Genomic DNA, 18798 nt, shown 5'->3' with positions numbered 1-18798 from the left:
AACAGCTAGCAAACATCTAAGAGTGGAAATCCCAGGTGGGGATCACCACCTCATATAATCAGCTGGTCTTTGGGCCAAAAGCTATTTTTGAAAATATGAACTCCTTCTGACCTATTTGCCAGGGGTAATAAATGTAACTTAGGCTATCCGTTACTGTATTTGGCATTATAAACTTGCAGGCATGATAGCCAGTTATCAGTGCCCTTAAAGCACCTGGATGGCCTGTATGGATTTGTATAGATTTGTGGCTCCTGTGAGTGAATAGTTGCAGCGTGTGTCAGCATTTGTTACTACGGCCCAGCTGAATTACTGCATCTCATTTTCATTGATGATGATGCTGTAGATCTGTCCCGAGGATCTCTGACCTGGACACTGTGCAAGTTATCTGCTGAGTCAGGCTGCACTGATTACTCAGGGTGCTGTGGTGTGTGTGTGCAAGAGTATGTGTGTGTCTGATAGAATGTAACAGATAAAGATGAGGACAGATGACAGGCTTTGAGAATGGGCATAGAATGGCACTATACAATTCCAGACCTTATCCCAGGGTTCAGAGATATCCCAGAATCTGGGTTTTCCATGGTGCTCATTGGCTAAAATCCATTTTGAAAGATTAGGTGGGATTCTGCACTCATCTATCTGCAATTTGTTTCATGTATGCATGGATGTGTACTGTTTACAGTGCACATGCAAGTATGTGAGCGTTTCAGCAACAATCTGTGGTTATTGTTTCAGCTGTAATGTTTATGTTTGCCTGCGAGTACAACATGAAGTAGCCACTAAAAATATTCTGTCTTCCAGGAAATTTATTGTTAAAGAGGTGTGCATTATCATAAAGAGAATTGGTTTACTGCATGAGACAGTATATTTATTTCATTGTGAGTTAAATACATCAGATGAGAAGGAGGGGGGGGGCATGAGAAAAAGAGATTAAACTGTAAAACATTCAGTTCCTGCCTACTCGTTGCTTGAATAAGCTGTTTTACTACTGAATGCACTACATCGATGGTGTTGGTTGAAAACCTCATATCTCCAGAATGTCAACGTATCTGGAGCTAAGAAAAGCAGCTGTTTGTTTAACTTGGTGACAATCCATTTTTGACTTTACTCGACGGGGCTTTTTAAAGGGTTCCACAAAACCAACAGAGTTGAAAATGTTTTTTTTTTTTTTTTTTATCCTTAATGGTGCTTGTAATCCTTTCCCTGAAGTGAAAACACAAAAAAACTACTAAAACTGGCATTATTTGACTTCATTTCCTGTGTTTTGTAGGCTCTGATTGGTTTTCTCTGGTCGCTGCACACACACCCTCCACTTACCCACAGTGCACTGCAGCAAAGGGGTCACCCTGTCCCATCCCTGTCTAGGTGGTTTATCTCCTGGCACATAATTCCCCCACCCCTTCATCCTTTCTGGCTCTGTTTTATCCCCAGACTCTCTCTATAGCACTATCCATCCATCCGCTGCCTTTCTTTTTGCCCTTTGCTGTTGTTTTGCTCTACACTGACTACACCATTGTCTCTCACCTCTCATTCACCATTTTTTCTTTCTTTCACCCATGTTTCCATCTGCACCTCTCTCTCCTTTCTGTCCTCTACTTCTCTCTCTCTCCTCTCCTCCACAATGCAGTATATATTACTGATTAATTAGGGTTAGGGTTAGTGATGGTTCCTGATTAGCCAAGAGGGGAACAACATTTGTGCATCATCATGTTTGCAGTCACCTCAACCTTAACAAGGCCTCTCTTCCCCTCCTTGCTTATTCCACTTCTTCTCTTGCCCTCTCCTCTCCTCATCTCCTTTCCACTCCGCCTTCCTGTAAGTGATCCTGATAAGGGGTGGGGGGGTGGGGGGGCTTAGGAGCTTATCGATTGGGTTCCATTCCCAGGCATCCTTCTGTGCAGTAATGAATTACATCTGTTTGATAAGTTTCCATTTTTTTGTTTGTTTGTTTGTTTGTTTGTTTGTTTCCCAGTGACACAAGACTAATGTCTGCTCATTGTGCTGATGCAAATTGTTTGGGACAGAAAAGTTAAGATGGTGCCTTGAGCCGCAAGTTGTCAGTCTAGACTATGCTGACAGCGTCTGGTGGGACAAGACAAGAGGAGCTAGAAAGATTTGGACTGAACTTTGCCTCACCTCTGCAAATGTCTAACTTTCTCTGCCTCCAGCAGCAAAGTTGGAGGGAGGTAATGTTTTCACTTCTGTCTGACTGCTAGCAACATCTAGCAAAATCTTAAAAGGTCACAAACACATTTGGCTGAAATTGGTTGGGCAGACAGCTTTTGGCCAAAGGATCAGCTGATCAGATTTTGGTGATGATCTGAAAATTCTGTCACTGCACAGTTTTCATTTTTGTAGCCTGTTGTTATTTTGACAGTTTTACACGAGGTTTTCATTTTTTTTTGTTTCTGATATGCTGCATTTATGTGCAGGTGGAAAAGTCCAACATCCAGGACATCCAAGTTGCTTGCTAAACATCATTGCAATAACACTGTTTTGTCAGAAAATCAATCTTGGAGGACAAATAATAGCCTAACATAAACTATCACAGTGGCTGCAGTTTCACAGGTTGGAGAATTGTTCAGCTTTGGTACCAAATGTTTTCTTGCTCTGTGTTTATTTTCTCCCTCTTCATATTGGGTGTACACATGAGATCCTTTACGTGAGATTCTTTCTTTCAATGTTTTGCTAAACTCATGTTCTCTCACTCTTTCACTACCACCTATACCCATCCTCATGCATGTGACAGCAAAATATATCTACATTTGCATTAGGAGACAGTTACATTGTTGATGTTGCTTGAAATGACATGAGCGTCGTCCAGCGCTAGAGTGATCACGGTAGCCCTGTGTTCACCAGCTCTCTGTGGCGTCTTGCTCTTTTGCTCTCTGTCCCTATAATTGCTGTCATTTTCTCTTCCTCCTTCTAATAACATTTGTTGTGATCATTCCCCTCCCTCCTGCCTCTCTCTCTCAGGCCCAGGAGGCTGCAGGGTAAAGAGATAACAGGCGGACATAATTATGGCCATGGAAAATTAAAGCATTGTTTGGTGGAGGCTAATTGAATCCTGGCATAGACAGCTGGACAATGTGTTTTACTGCCTGACATTGGGGTCACAATCAGCAGTAACATGTCCCCCATACACCTGGGTCACTCCGAGAAGAAATGAGACTCTACACTGCAAACCATTAATCTGTGTTCTCTTTACGTGGTGCAGCTTTTGACCTGCAGTTTTAATTTGATGCTGATGGATGTTAGGATGGAAGGATGGAAGCAGTTACCCTTGTAACAACCTCCTCCGACAAAGTTAGAAGCAAGTTCTGTTTTCACTCCTGCTTGTTTGGTCTTTCGTTTTATTTCTGTGTTTACTAGGAAGATATCTTGAAAAGTTGCTAGAGTATGGATTCGGCTGCAATTTGAGACAGCCTTTGGCCCAATGATCAGTCAGAATCTGGCGTTGATTCAGATCTGGGGTTTTCATTATTGGATAGTTTTCACTGTTTAACTGTAACTATAAATTTCATTATAGAAACATTCCTTTGTGGTGTCAGCCCTTGTAATTTGAATCAATTTGCAAGATGGCCTGAAAATGAAGACCCTTATTCCACTAAGTGAGTTTAAAGCTATTTTTAGAAATATGGTAGTTACATCAATTGAACTTCGTTTGCACTTTCCATGAGCTGCTTCAGTTTTAATGTTAATTCTAGTTTTAATATTATTTCAGGCCTTTATGTATTGTCTATTATGTATTGTATTACTGCTGTCTTGGTCAGGAGATTTTGAATCTTAAGTCAGCCCCTGAAAAATATATAAATAAAATTAGTGAATGATGGGACTTTTTCCGTTGTTTACAAATCCTAGATAGAATAATGACATTTGTAAATCTTACTGTTAGTATGAGCTACACAGTAACAGCACATACAAGATAATAAAGGATACTGACCACTGCCATCCATGAATCCATGAATCCATGAATAGGATTTCTACTTCAGTTTTATTTCAGTAAAATTTCAAAGTAACTATACTTGTACTTGGTATTTCAGTGCTATATCCACAGTATTAAGATGTTAATTACAGTAAGTTCATGCCCTGCAGCTACTAAGGGCTGTGATGTCACTGTCCCCGTCCACTTCAGTACAGTGTGATGCAATTCTCTTATCGCCATTGGTGTGTAGCTTTATCCCAGGCTGGCTAACACAATAGGCAGCTAATGCTCAACCAGCCAGCCAACTGGACAGACAGCCAGTTACTGCAGCCCTGTCTCTGTGTCATAGCCAACTACACATGGAGGAAAAATAAACAACCTCAGTGGTGACTACTGGATGGTTTTTGCACATGGCTCTCTGTTTGTGATCTCATTCTCAGCACCTGCGGGCTTTTACAACCAAAGTACACCAAAGTCAGGTAGAGCTGGCCAGAATACAGTTTTTCCTGATCGCTAAGAGACATTTGTTGAAATTTTGCTCCACTTCCAAAAAACCCAAAACACAAGCAAAACTGCACACTCAACTTCTCAAACTTCAAACTCATGCACCCATGCACGCACGCACACACACACACACACACACACACACACACTACAGAATAACCATTAGGCTACTGGTGAGATCAATGCTAAACGCTGTTGTAAATACCTGATACTGTAATAAACAATGATGCTCATGTTTTTTTTTTTTTTCCCCTATAGAACCTCTTTACCTTATGAACACAATATAAAGACACAATACACATATACAATTTAAACAATTTTACTACAATAAAAAAAATCAATCTCTGTAAAAAAGCAAATGTACTGTAAAAATATGCAACGGACAAACACTATCGAGAACTTTAAAATAATTTCCATGTACTTACCAATATAAACAAATGATGAAAAAAAAAGTTTGTACACCGGGCACAGACTCTCATCAGCATCACAGGCAGATGGTGAAAACTCCTCATGGCCTGGAGGAGGCGAACGTTAATACTCCTCTATGCGGTTCAGGAGCAGAGAATAAGCAAGGAGAAAAGATGCTGCTGAATCTTGGGTAGTTATTGAACCAGCAGATGGAAAGAAAGACATTGTCCCAGATGGCTGCTCCCTGGCTCCCTCTGGTCTAGTTGGTATACATGATCTCACAGACCATCCACAGCCATTGAGAAAAATGGAGAAAATTTTTAATTGTCCTCAAAATAAAAGTGAAATAAGTAAAAAAAAAAATAAAAAAAATATGGGGGTTTGAATACACAATAAATACATATCACCACATTATACCATGCATCTTATAATATCAATATCATAAAAACCGTAGGCCCATTTAAAGGGACAAATTATCTATATAACTTTTATTGACCTCTATCAGCGACCAAGGAAGAGCATCATGGTCTCTTACGCAGCTTACAGTTGACCCGTCACCGACACAAATAGCAAAGTCACTCTTTCACAGTGATGATAATGCTGCTTTCTCATTTGCTTTTTTGGCATGAGCACAAGGCTTTTCAATCTTCACAGCTGAAATGAAGTTGCTGGTCACTTGCCAGTAGCGCTGCCCTCCGTTGGTGAACAGCGGAAAAACTGAGGAGGTCAGGTGTTAAAAATGTTGACTTTGGGCAATGTTTATGCTGTTTTAGCGATGTATGTGTGTTTCAGAAACTGAGTTGTACAATATGTGGCTTCACGATTTAATTGCATCTCTACAGTGTTTCTATAGTGTTCTCAGATACTGCCCAATGTTTCCCCATCAACAGACAAACAGACAGGCAGACAAACAGATAGACAGATAATCTTCACCACCCACCCTGCCTGAGGCTTTCTCATTCCCTGTCATGCAGACTTAAGTCTGTGTAACATGAGCATGACAAGCCCTTTCCCCTCGGGCCACCTGACTCTTCCCATGCTCCCCCTGTCAGGGGCTCTTACTGAGGCTGTCAAGGCCTGTCATTCCTATACCTAATGTATTATTGACTCTATAATTATTATTTTTTCTTACAATTTCTTACAATTTAATTTCACATATTTGCAGTGTACAACGTGTTGTCTAGAGCATCTTTTGCTTCACTATTACAGCAATCTAAATTATTCTGCCTAGTTTCAAGACACTGACACCAAATGAACATCAACTCGAAAAAGCTGAACTATGTCACCACCTCTGGAGAATTTTCCAGGAGACAGTTCTCGATGACAGGTGTCCACACGCTGGATCAAGTCAAATTGATCCAATGTGCTGGCACCTCTCTTGAGGAATAGTCTTTTTTCCGGATGTGCATACGGTACATTTTTGTCTGCTCAATGTGTCACAGGGCCAGGACCTCAGCTGGGGGCTGCCACTCTGTCAGAAAGATTATTTGGTTAGCAAGAGATTTGGACATGTACCGGAGATGAGATGCGTGCCGAAATATTAATTTTCATTTTCTACTATTTCCTCCCTTTCCTGTGTTACACTCCCCACCCTTTTTCCTCTCTCTCCCTTACCCCCGTTCCAACTAGGCTGACTCATGACATCAGCCTGGATGAGTTTGAGGATGACGACCTGTCAGAGATTACAGAGATCACGGACGAATGCGGGATGAGCCTCAATTACAATGGCCTGGAGATCAAGGTAAGGCATCTTCACAGCATGTGCTCACTATTTTTGGGAGAATGAGCACAAGGACACATGAATAGAAGTGGTTTTATACTGACAAAGTGTGGTGGACAATTAAGGCACAGTTATTATGAATCCCACTGCAGTTCTGGGCAAGATATGCCCATAAGCACTGTGTTTGGCCAGAAAAGTTGTTGAGTGTCATTTGTGACTGTTATCAAGCTTGGAAGCAAATTTGTACTGAAGTGACACTTGAGTCATGTACACACCTGCAAGTGCTCATTTTGTAAACCTTTATTAGACACAGGATTGTGTTCAGGATATCTTGAACCCAGTGAGGAGCAGGACCCTCCTCTCTGTTGCGTTGTTTTAAACAGCTGCTGCCCTCAGCTCCCTGCGAAGACTAGACTTGAACAAGGCCAGCAGCAATGTGGTTTCTCCTCTCAGCGCTGAGGGACACAGATGCTCTGCAAAACCTTGAGACTGATCGAACATGATTGCTGTGCTGCATCCAGGGAATCCAAGCAATTCGCCAGCAAGTTGTGGTTGTTTACATTCAAGTCCTGTGAAACTTTGAAAAACTATAGAATTTCCTGTAAGTAAAGTTATCTGTCTTGCAGACCCACTAGGCTCCTGGTTTACCTAGTTTTTCGAGCATAGAAATGATTGGTTTATAAATGGAAACTAGAGCATACTGGAAGACTTCAGAGGCAGAGCGATAAACAGAGGAGTGCACAGTGCAAATACACTGTGAAGAGACAGAGTGAGAAAATAAGCAAAGGTAAATATATTACTCTGTCAGATCTCTCCAGCTCTGCTCTCAATGAAGCCATTATCACCTCTTCCATTTACCTCTACCCCTGTAACCACGGCAACAGCAAGATCAATGTCTGTTTTTTCCTCATTTATATAAGCAGATGAGAGATCTGTCTCCTCTTGTTTAGATATGATTCTTTTGGTGAGGTGGGCAACTGACAGATATGATAATGATGCTGATATTATGGAATGTAATTTTTTTTTCAGTTGGATTGACAGTTTTCTCACGCTCTCTCTCTTTTCTTTTCACTCTGCTGTCATCCTAACAGTGTCTTCCTATCCAGGGAGCTCATTACAGGCCAGATTAGTGCATTTTACAGTGTTCTGCTGAAGACCTGTATGTATGTGTATGTGCACATGTATTTGTGTGTGTGTGTGTGTGTGTGTGTGTGTGTGTGTGTGTGTGTGTGTGTGTGTGTGTGTGTGTGTGTGTGTGTGTGTGTGTGTGCGCGCACGCGCGTGTGTGTGTGTGTGTGCATTGATGACTCATTCCTGTGTGTTCACCTCAGAGAATCCGAAATGGCTGCCTGAGTGGCAAACATAAGTACAGGACCACTCTGATAGCATCCACAGGGTGAATAACACTCTCTCTCTCTCTCTCTCTCTCTCTCTCTCTCTCTCTCTCTCTCTCACACACACACACACACACACACACGCACACCACTCTGCACATATGGAGCCTGATGAGCTTTGCTTTGCCCTGTTCTTACTGGTACGAAACGGGAGAGCTGAAAACAGGCCAGTGAGGAATCACAAAACAGAGGCTTGTCAGCACTTTTTACTTTATGCTGCTGACGTCTTTATTAGGACATGAAGTTGGTGATGGTGTTGGACGTCTGTGAATTTGGAGTGGGAGAGATTCTGCAGGGAAAGAGCAGGCTCTGCTGGACAGTCCCCGTCAGAGATGGGGCTACCCCGTCACTACTTATCCTCAACAGGATACTTTTGTGTATTTTATTTGTTTATCAGACTGTTCAGATCTTTTGCTGACACTTCATGAGAAGATGCATCTCACGACTGCATGAGAGCATTTCTAAAGGACTACATCACTTGTGGAGGGCGACATGTTCACTGTTGCCTTGTTTACAATTATAAACAAGTAAACATGTCTTCCCTCAAGGAAGGTGCAGACCCCCATTTGGCCAATCAGTAGCCAGATTCATCATCCCTTCAAGTGTAATTTAAATTGGGTCAGTGGCATACACCCACTCATCCGCCCACTCACAAGCTCCACAATATAAAGGCACATTACCAGTGTGTGTGAATGAGATCACAGCACACAATTACATAACTGTTTTAGAAGTTGCTACTAGTAACCAGTTTGCCAGACCTCATTACCATATGCCCAAAGGAGTAAATTCACCTTTGTCTTAACAGATTTTACAAGGCAGTCATTACACTTAGTTACAGCCAGCAACACCATAACTACAGAATACACTCTCACCAACACCAAATTACAGAGCCTCAGAAAGCACAGGACCAACCGGGCTTATTCATAAATAATTGATGCAGATGTTTCATGGTTAAAGGTGCTGTTGGGGGGAATGGTGGGAATTTCAGTGAAAATGTGTGCAACTCCCCCGTCCCTCCCTGCTGAGCTTCAGTCCAGTCTTTTTTCCACCCACATGCAAGTGGCCTACATGCTTGCAACCGTGACAGAGATACATGCAAGTGAAAAATAACAAAGGTGGTTTTACCTGTGATGCAAAAGCTCTGCTTGCTCAGTGTCACATTTGAAGTCATTCATGTAAGATAGCTCTCGCCATGGCTGCCAGGCTGTGTAAACGGTCTTTGGCAGTGATGGAAAGGAAATATACCCCATTCTGATGGCCACCCCTTTTTTTTTTTTTTAACCATAACACTGTAACAAGGTCGCTGGCTGTGCTTTGTGCACACATGATGTGATTGACAGAGTTGGGATTGTTATTTCTGAAATGTCACTGGTTGCAGCTTAATAGTGACCCTTTTAAAAATTTAGTAAGTGACTATTTTGATTATTGAATCAGTTATTTAACTCAGTACATTTCATTACTTTTTGATTACTTAAAAAAAGTTTTAAACCAGGCAATAAAGCTGAAAAATCCTAAATATTTAAATGACACAAGGTAGACTTCATAATAGTATGCCTACTCAATGCTGATTACTCTCAGTCTTTTATTGAAAGTTCTACCAATACATGTGACATGACTTAATATTGTACTGTTTTGATTTCGATGCATGACCAAAGATTTTGTCTTTCTCGGCTCGTCACAACTCAGCATGCTTAAATTGGCAATGGAAATGCAAATCACATGCTCATCTCTTAGTAGCCCCTCAGCTCAGGTTTGAACTCACTTGGTAATTCATCCATGTGCCAGTCTTTCAAAATTGGTCATTTTAGTTTTGCAGCCCAGTCAATCAATGCATTTTTTTCTCCTGGGACGAAATGTGAGGATGCATCGTCTTTCTAAGTTCTGTCAAAATAAAGCCAGTGTTGTCTCAGATATCACTAAGACATCACGTTTGACAGATGGATTGACACTGGCGGATTCATGTTTATTTCTGGTTGACCCAAAGGAGACGTTGCACCAATTGTAGGGGAAAAAATGTCTTGTTAAAGGCAATTTCCACCCATGGGGTTGATGGGGAAAAAAATGGGTGGGATTAGTGACTTACATTGAGTCTGTGGTGCTGGTAGCACGTTGGCACAGTATTTCGTGCTAGATGGAAGGATACATGTGTTCAGTGGTTACAGCTCCAACAATCTAACTTCTCCTAAAACAACTTATCTTTTTAAAAGTGGGGGAGTGGGGGCTCATGTGCCACCTTGTCAGTCAGTTAGCAGTAAAGTCTACAGTGGCAAATCTCAAAATCTTCTTGGTGGTTGACCATGAAATTTGGTGTCAACATGCATGTTCACAAAAGGATGAAATTTGTCAATTTTGATGACCCTGCGGCCTTCTCTCTAATGGAAATTGTAAAATAACAAAGATACAACAGCAAACAACAAAATTAAATGAGATCCTCAGTGTAAATCACTAATGCAATGTTTTAAATAGTTTAAATGTGTTGTAGTGTTTTGGAATTTTCCTTTGAGAGTCAGAAGTCAGAAAGTAAGACCAGTGAATCAGTCGGTGGGATTGGATTCAGAAAAGTTCATTCTGACCTGCATGGACAGAATCTCTTTTTTATGTTTGACAGCACATGTTGTTTGATAGGAACACACACACACACACACACACACACACAGTGCCACGCCTGTGCTGCACACACAGTGGTGACCTCATCAGTGAGCTCATCATCCCAGGGGAGTTTAGGATGCATCTTATCTCATCAATAATAGACAGTCACATGGAAGGAGCTTCACACACCCCAGACAGGCGTGGTGGCTAACCCAGCAGGGGGCAAATACTGTGTGTGTGTGTGTGTGTGTGTGTGTGTGTGCGTGCGTGTGTGTGTGTGTGTGTGCGTGTGTGTGATTTAATGGGGCCATAGGGAGGGGACAATGTCATGAAAGGGTTAATGTAGTACAACAGCTGAAATACACTGTGAAAGGAAGAGAGATTTGATTTTCCTTGGAGAAATGGGAAATTACAACATACATTAACAAGTCCACTGTGTGGGATGTCTGTGTGTGTGTGTGTGTGTGTGTGTGTGTGTGTGTGTGTGTGTGTGTGTGCGGAGTGTGTGTGTGTGTGTGTGTGTGTGTGTGTGTGTGTAGAGTGGCTATGCATGTCTGAGCATATAAGGCAAATGGATTTGATTATCAGTCATTTGTGTGCAAGCTTGAAAAGTTGTGTGCTGGGGCAGGGTCAGGTGGAGAGACAAGGCAATTACATTAACTGACAGTGCCTGCACCCCCTAACAGAGACACACAACACACACACACACACACACTCTTTCTCTCTCTCTCTCTCTCTCTCTCTCTCACACACACACACACACACACACACACACACACACACATAAACACACACAACAGCAGCAGTGGTTATAAAGAGCACAGGCCAGGGGCTTGTTATTCCACCGAGAGTGCCCTCTATTGTGTTATTGTACTAGACAGAGAGCAGAGCGAGAGTGAGAGAGAGAGAGAGAGAGAGTGAGAGAGAGAGAGAGAGAAAGTCCAGCAAAATACTGACGAGGAGGAAAAGGAAACCTATTACCATGGCAACAGTGTTTTTCTCACCTACTGCACGCGTCAGAGCTGAAAATACATGCAGTGTTGATGCATGAACACAAACACACACACACACACACACACACATGTGCATGCAGCTTTCAAATATACTCTTTCAAACACAAGCTAATACACACACACACACACACACACAAACCACCCCCATGGATACTGCTGACGCCATCTCCTCTACATATTATGGAAACAAAACAGTGAAACTGGTTCATTAGCAAAAACCAGCGTGTGTGTGTCAGAAGAAGAATGATTAATTTTTTACAGAATATAAAGGGTTAATATGTCTATCCTATTGGGGTCATCTGTGTTGTTTGTTTATTTTCATATCCTTTGTGGGTCATTATGCTTTTAGTGTTTATGCCATGTAAAGAGATCACAAACTATCTGCAAGAATTGTAAGTCATTTCATTTTATAAAGTTAAAATGTGACCAAATCTACCAGTGGGAAGAGAGAATGGTTGATTATGACATCATGTATATTAATGCTGTCAAATGATACATTTTTCAATAGCGATAATCACAAGGAAATTTGTGGATTACTTTACTTTCTTGCTTGCCTTTTCACTGTTGTGCAGTGTATTTTGGAAACAACTGTTGCTCTTCAGGGGGTTTATGTGATGAACTCCCCGACATAATCTGTATGTTTTTCAGCCCTTTGTCTTCAACAGCGCTGATGGAAACCCATTTAGCAGCTGCTTCGCTCAGCTTTGTTGTGTTGACAGATTTGCACCTCACTCATTCCACAAGTGTGGTTCAACAGCACCGCTGCTATAGTAACGTTACTACTGGAAGCTCTTGCAGAAACATATGTGTCATTTAGCTGATATTTTAAACCCTTTGTACTCTGGCAGCGCACAACTGCAACTTTTCAGTGTTGTAGTTTTTCCATATGCTCGCAGCTGAATCCATTAGCTGAAATTTCATGGGCTGGAGTGTGGTCATTTTTTAAAGATAGCATGAAGGCAGTAGTGTCATGTGAACGCAGAGACTGTGAGGAATCTGTAAGGATGGAGCGTGTCATGCTAGCTTGTTGTGAAGGCGAGTATTTTTTGCTCCAAATTAAGATAACATTTTAAAACATTTTTTTCGTAAACATGCTTGCACTGAGCAAAACAAGGACACTTTGCATGCCTCTTTATTCCAACCTGTCCTTGATAATATGCTGAGTAGGTTGATGTATTCAATTTCAAGAGTGGTTCCTTTTAGAGGGTCTGATTATTGATGCATTAATCTGTGAAAAGGAATTTAATGGTGATAGTTCAGGTAGTGCCATATCTAACACCTCATGCACTGTGTAGGCAGTTTAAATTAAATTAAAATTGTAGCTTAAAAAAAATAAACAAAAAATACAAAAATTATCAAAATTATATAGAAAATATTCAGTTATATATACAAAAATTATAGCTTGTTATGATTCCTAATGATGCACTTGTAAGCTTGGTGCTAATTTAGCAGCCTGAGTAAGTGAATTAAAGGGAGTGTGACCTCAGATCGTGACTGTTCCGCATGCATTGCTGCACCAGAAAGAAACACCGGTCAAGACACCAGTTTCTGTGCCACCCCAAAACAAACACCGGTCCCAGCCTGGCCACCCAGTGAAAAAATGTCTGGCTCTGCCTCTGCCCTTGAGTCTTCTGGGTTTTCTCCTGTATTTTTATTTTGTTTACAATCACAGCTGTGTTCTTTTGACCATCACATAAAGCTTTGCAATTATGTATTATACTAATTCTCAGTTGAAATGTCACTTGTACCCTTTTTGCACCCAACCTCCGATACTAGGCTTGTGTTCGTGTATGAGACCTGTTGGCCGTGTGGTCCTCCTCCTTGGGCTGCTGTGATTGGACAACAGCCAAGCATCACAGCATCTTCGGGCAGCATCCTCTTGGCCCGTTGCTAAGCCCCTCGTCTCCTAGCAACAGGGCCTAGACTTTTAAAGGAGCCAGCCATAATTGAGGTCATAAAACACAAGGGGACGGGTAGAGTCCACCGCATTAGAGGGGATCGATCTGCAGAGGGTGAAAAGGTGAAAGGAAGGAGAGATGGGCCAAAAAAAAAAAAAAATAAAAAATAAAGAAAATACCCAGACACAGACGGTGGGCATTTAGTGACACAGAGTGATGGGACTTGAATGAGCTGAAAATATGAGCAGTAGGGGTACAGTAGGGGGGGCAAATGGCCTCCTGACACCAGTGTCTTTTGACAGCTCATCACATTGTAGAGTGTAATTTATGGGCACTCATCGTATGGGAGTGGAGGGGGAACAGAGATGGAACAGTCTATGGCTGACAGGAATGGATGGTGATTCAACATTAGATTATTTGTTGCTTATCTTCACTGCTTCTTGAGTGTAACACCCTAAAGTGTGATTGCAAGAGTTCTCTATTTATTCCACTGTAATGTAGTGCCTCTGTCATATAAACACGAAAGCTCCCTACTGGCTGTTTTAATGAATCCTCTTGGTTTGTCCCGATGCCCTAGAAAACAGAAACGAAACGTCATCCTTGGAAATCATCCTTCATTCCCAATGGCCTGGAAAAAAGCTGTAACCCCCCACCCTGTCGAGATTTTAATCCTTTTCCCTAGGATTCTGGCTACTTACCATCTCAGCAACTAACCACCCCCCACATACAAACATATAGAGGACCTCTGCTCTTATATAGAGAAAAAGAGAGTGAGAAAGATTCCTGGCTATCTGTGATTGATGCGCACTGCATACAAATGTGCTTGAAGGGAACACACAGACTATGGAATTGGATTAGCCCCCATTACATTCAGTGTGCTAGCTTAAGACACGCGTCTTAATGCTGGAGTTTCATTCAGAGTCGACACCCGGCCTGGTTTATTTACAGTGTGGTTGTGCATAAATTCAGATAATATTCATTCATATTTAAAGTCCCAGTCACTGATTTGTGTGAAGGCATTTTGAAGTGTATACACAGACTCGTCTGTTTTACAAGGATGTTACACAAATTATTTCCATTTGGCTACTTGGTGAAAACATCAGATCTCCAAAACATCAGCATAACTTAGAAAAGAGCCTTGGTTTTAGCTTGACCACCAGGTATTTTCAGTTCATCCAACAGGTGTTGCGAACGCTTCATTAATCCAAGGGTCATGAAATTTTCTTAATGCATGTAGAGGAGTGTGTGGCACGTAAAACATGAAACAGGAATATTAAAATTTCCAAAGCTGGAGTTGCAATTTTTTTTTTCCTCCTTAGCATTTTTTAAGGGTTAGGGTTATTGTTGTTACGATAACTGTTACTTCAATAACTGTGGTTCACATTATTTACATTTTTTTGTTTATCATTTGTTTGGATTGTAAAATTAAATGTGGATGAGAAGCAAAGGATTATTTTTCTCACAAGGCCTAGTCTCTTTTTGCCTGTTTGTCTTGTTTACTTCATTCTCCCACAGGGATTAAGACTCTGTGCTCTGCTCTGGTACTACAGAGCCCTTCCTCTCCTTAAGTCACTCTGACTGCATTTTGAATATTGTCATTATCATGTCTGCTCATTGTACCACCGCGTGTTCATGTTTAATTTCAGTGTTATCCTCCTCCCTTTATTTGAATAGAGCTGAGTTCTCTGGATTCACACAGCTCCTGATGGAGGCTTCCCCGTGGGTTTGCAGTTTTATTTTCAGCAAATGTTTCCACATGCCTTTAATCAGACGGCTTGTCATTGATATAGAGCTCCTGTGTGCATAAGCTTGATTTTCTGATTAGAGTTTTACTAGGGGATTTGAAGGCAGATGCTGGTATTTTTGGATTGAACCTGGTAATACTCTGTGGTGATACTTTACTATCTTTAATCATTTTCATGTCAAAATAGTTGGCGTGAGAATAACTGTAGAATTGTATTCTTGCCAGGGTGGGAAAGCCTCTGAAATAGCATTTAAACCATCACATGACGCTAAAATTCTCCATGAAGCCGAGACTTATGAAATTAGATCTTTAAGGCAGGATGGCACGTCAAACTTATTGAGTGTTCGAGAAGCTCTGTGATACATTACTACCTTTAAACAAAGAATTAATTTGCAATTACATGAAAAATAGAAAATATACAACTGTGTAGAGAAATGTCATATCAGTTGTTTTCAAGGCTGTTTTTTTTCTGTGTTTGTGGACAGGGAGGAACATTCATTGTATCAGGACTCTGGCAGGCTGATATTTAATAACAAGCTCTGTGTTCATTGGCTCCAGCTCTATTTAGGGGTTGTACAACTTTTATATTGATCCACTTTTCAGTGAGCTACAGATTACGCTGTATTCTGTGTGTGTGTTATCTGATTGTACATGTAGTCAGAGAGTAAGCTTACTGTAATTGGCTTAACAGTGACCCTGCTCTTCATAGTGTCCATCTTAAATTAACTGGCTGCTGCCCGATGAAGTAACCATGTGCTCTGTGTGTGCGCGCGCGCGCGCGCGCGCGCGTGTGTGTGTGTGTGTGTGTGTGTGTGTGTGTGTGTGTGTGTGCAACATGATTCAATGTGTGTATAGCTACAGGGATTGATGTTAGGTGAATACTGGCCCAGTGCCCTTGGACTTCCACCATTATCTCAGTTATACTCATGTTGTGGATCGGTTGTATTGCAGTTAGGATGTCAGAGTGTAAAAGATGGACAGTGTTAATCTTGTCACAAAATTAAAGGGCAACTGCAGCTTTCTAGGACTTTGGCCCATTAATATATAATGACAGGTACAGTAGCTGTCTCCTGTGCTCATGCTAAATCTTCAGCGTACAGTGTGTTAGGTGTGAGCAAACAGGATAAGCCAAAAAGTGAGAAAATTATAACTTACAACAGCTCTAGCATAAGATGGTGGGTTTATTTATTGATGCGTCAGATGTGGCGAGGTATTCTGTGGCTTGCAGATGCCTAACTTTTGAAAACAAAATTTCCATCTTCATCATTAGAGAATTTTTTTTTTTTTTACAAATAAAAAAAACAGTGCAAGAACTGTAGCTGCCTGGCTAACTCTGTACTTCTTGTGTAAACAAAGCAATTGAAAGTGCTTTCTGTTGCTCACTTTTAACAATCCATCCAATAACATTTTTTTATTTTACTAAAAAATCCATCTTCATACTTTCAATTCTGTAAGTTGCCTAAAATTACAAAAATCCTGCCTCACAATGATGACAGTCCCAATGATGATTGAAATTATTATTTTTTTAAGATTATAATATAATGAAAAAGGGAGGAAGCAACTATATCATCATCATTCCACCATCAACACTGATGAAAAGAAAACTGTATTGTTTTTTTGTTTTTGTTTTTGTTTTTTTTTAAATAAAGACAAGGTTGAATATAGAGTTTAATAGCAGAAAGGAAGGAAAATCTTCAAATGTTGTGAATTTAGTCTATTCAGTGATTTGAAAAATGCCATGAAAATGAACAGTGGATGTGGTCATTAGTGATGCAACAGTATGGAATGACTGTTAATGGGAATAGTCACTGTTGGTCATTACTGGAGGTAAATGATGGAGACACTCATGCTGGGAATGATCTCTCTCTCTCTCTCTCTCACTCACTCTCTCTCTCTCTCTCTCTCTCTCTCTCTCTCACACACACACACACACACACACACACACATCTTTCCATCTTTTCACACCTGACATTAGACTGCATCTCCACATGCATATCAAGTGACCACTTGTGACCAGATCTCACTTTCCTGCCCTATAAGCAGATGAACACATATCATTTCCATTTGCTGAGATCAAATGCTGAAGGTTTTTTTGAGTGGAGAGAGAGACGGAGAAAGAGAGTTTTATTGTTATATCCACAGCAAAATAGACGGTTAGTGAAAGGATAAAAGTAAAAGTAATGTGGTATTTAATAGGCGACAGGCATTTAACAGAAGGAGGTATTCTTGCTTGCTTCGGCCTCATTTTAATGTGTCAGTAGCTTATGATGTGTTTCATATTGGTAAGTTATTACAGGCTCAACCTGATCATGTCAGTTCAGGCTCAGATTATTTAATTATTCCTGCGGGGTTTGACAGGGGCATGTTTTCCACTGTGGTGAATAAATCATCCTAAACCTGACATTCAACTTGAATGTTTGAATGTGCAAGTGAGTGGAGTCTCTCAAATAAATAAATAACTAAATAACTAAACCCAGAGGATGGTGAAACAAGTGTCAGGTAGAGTGAGTTTTTATTCATTAAACAGCTGCTTTATAGTCGACCTGCACTTCAGTTTGCATTTGGCCCATCAGCTGACAGTTCAGCTGCACTGAGCAAAATCAGGTAGGAGATTTTTGGCCAGTGTCAAGGGTGTTAGGCTGGACCAGTGCTTAAGACAGAGGACATCAGGTGACTAGGCCGTCCTTTAATGTAGCCTGGGACACATGTCTGTTTACATGTCAAATGCGATGAGGACAAGAGTCCCAGGCAACCTCTGAATCTGGCCTGAGCGATGACTCATCGGCCTGAGCAATCATTGAGGACACTTTGGGTGTTGTTTACACCTCTACTTAGTGCTGACCACTTGTGATTGGATCATCCGGGATGCATTTTAATGCCAGGTGGAAACAGGGCCTCAGATGTAGGGCGAGGAATTAGAAAATGGTGCCCACAACCCGGGCAGCTGTACATGTTAGCTTTTGAGCCCCTTCTCTCTCTCTTGGGAAATAAATTGCAGGGGGTGAGGGTGATTGAGGTGGGGGGTCCCTCCTGTTGTTGTCTTTGTGTATGCAAGGCGTATGAACAACAGGCAAGGTATTCAGGCCTTAGAGAGTGGTTTACAGACATATGAAGGGACATCTTTGGCCAAAGCTAGGGCAAAGAGCAAGGCACTTTGAGACTAGAGTGGAGTCAGGAAGGAATTAAGGTACCTGGACTTGGATGGCTGGATCAGGAAGAACCACGAGGACGTTGTACCCAAAACAGTCTCCACGCTGGGAAATTGGCAATGGCTTCTCCCTAAAGTATCATCTAAAGGGCAGACACTTATTTTCAGCAGCTTGGTGGCTTTGTCATTATGGCACAGACTTGCTGTGCTAAACCCTCCTGCTGGCTTCTTATAGGATCTACAGAGGGGCTTTGTAGATTTTTTCTGGTCCATTCATCACTGGCTTAGACCTGCAGTTCAATACGGTACAGGAGGGGCTCAGAGGCTGGTGGACCTCGAGAGCAGGCTGCCTTTAGACCCCAGGAGGCTTAAAGACTACTGTACTCTGCTGATATCTGCTGGCGGGGACACTGCATTGACACTGCTGAGGAGGGCAGGTGGTTTGAGGGCAGACTGCT

General features: G+C 41.5%; 1 protein-coding gene across 1 annotated transcript in view; it reads left to right on the top strand.

Moving 5' to 3' along the window:
- mapk8ip1b (mitogen-activated protein kinase 8 interacting protein 1b) overlaps positions 1–18798 on the top strand; it is a 42650-nt gene that overhangs the window by 1763 nt on the left and 22089 nt on the right. The window contains exon 2 of the mRNA XM_030048500.1: positions 6464–6575. Within this exon, the coding sequence (XP_029904360.1) occupies positions 6464–6575 (112 nt within the window). The remainder of the gene's footprint in view (positions 1–6463; positions 6576–18798) is intronic.

Source organism: Myripristis murdjan, chromosome 3, assembly GCF_902150065.1.
Source record: "Myripristis murdjan chromosome 3, fMyrMur1.1, whole genome shotgun sequence".
NCBI classification, from domain to species: domain Eukaryota; kingdom Metazoa; phylum Chordata; class Actinopteri; order Holocentriformes; family Holocentridae; genus Myripristis; species Myripristis murdjan.
Note: the sequence above shows the minus strand (reverse complement) of the source record. Positions and strands in the feature narration are given on the sequence as shown.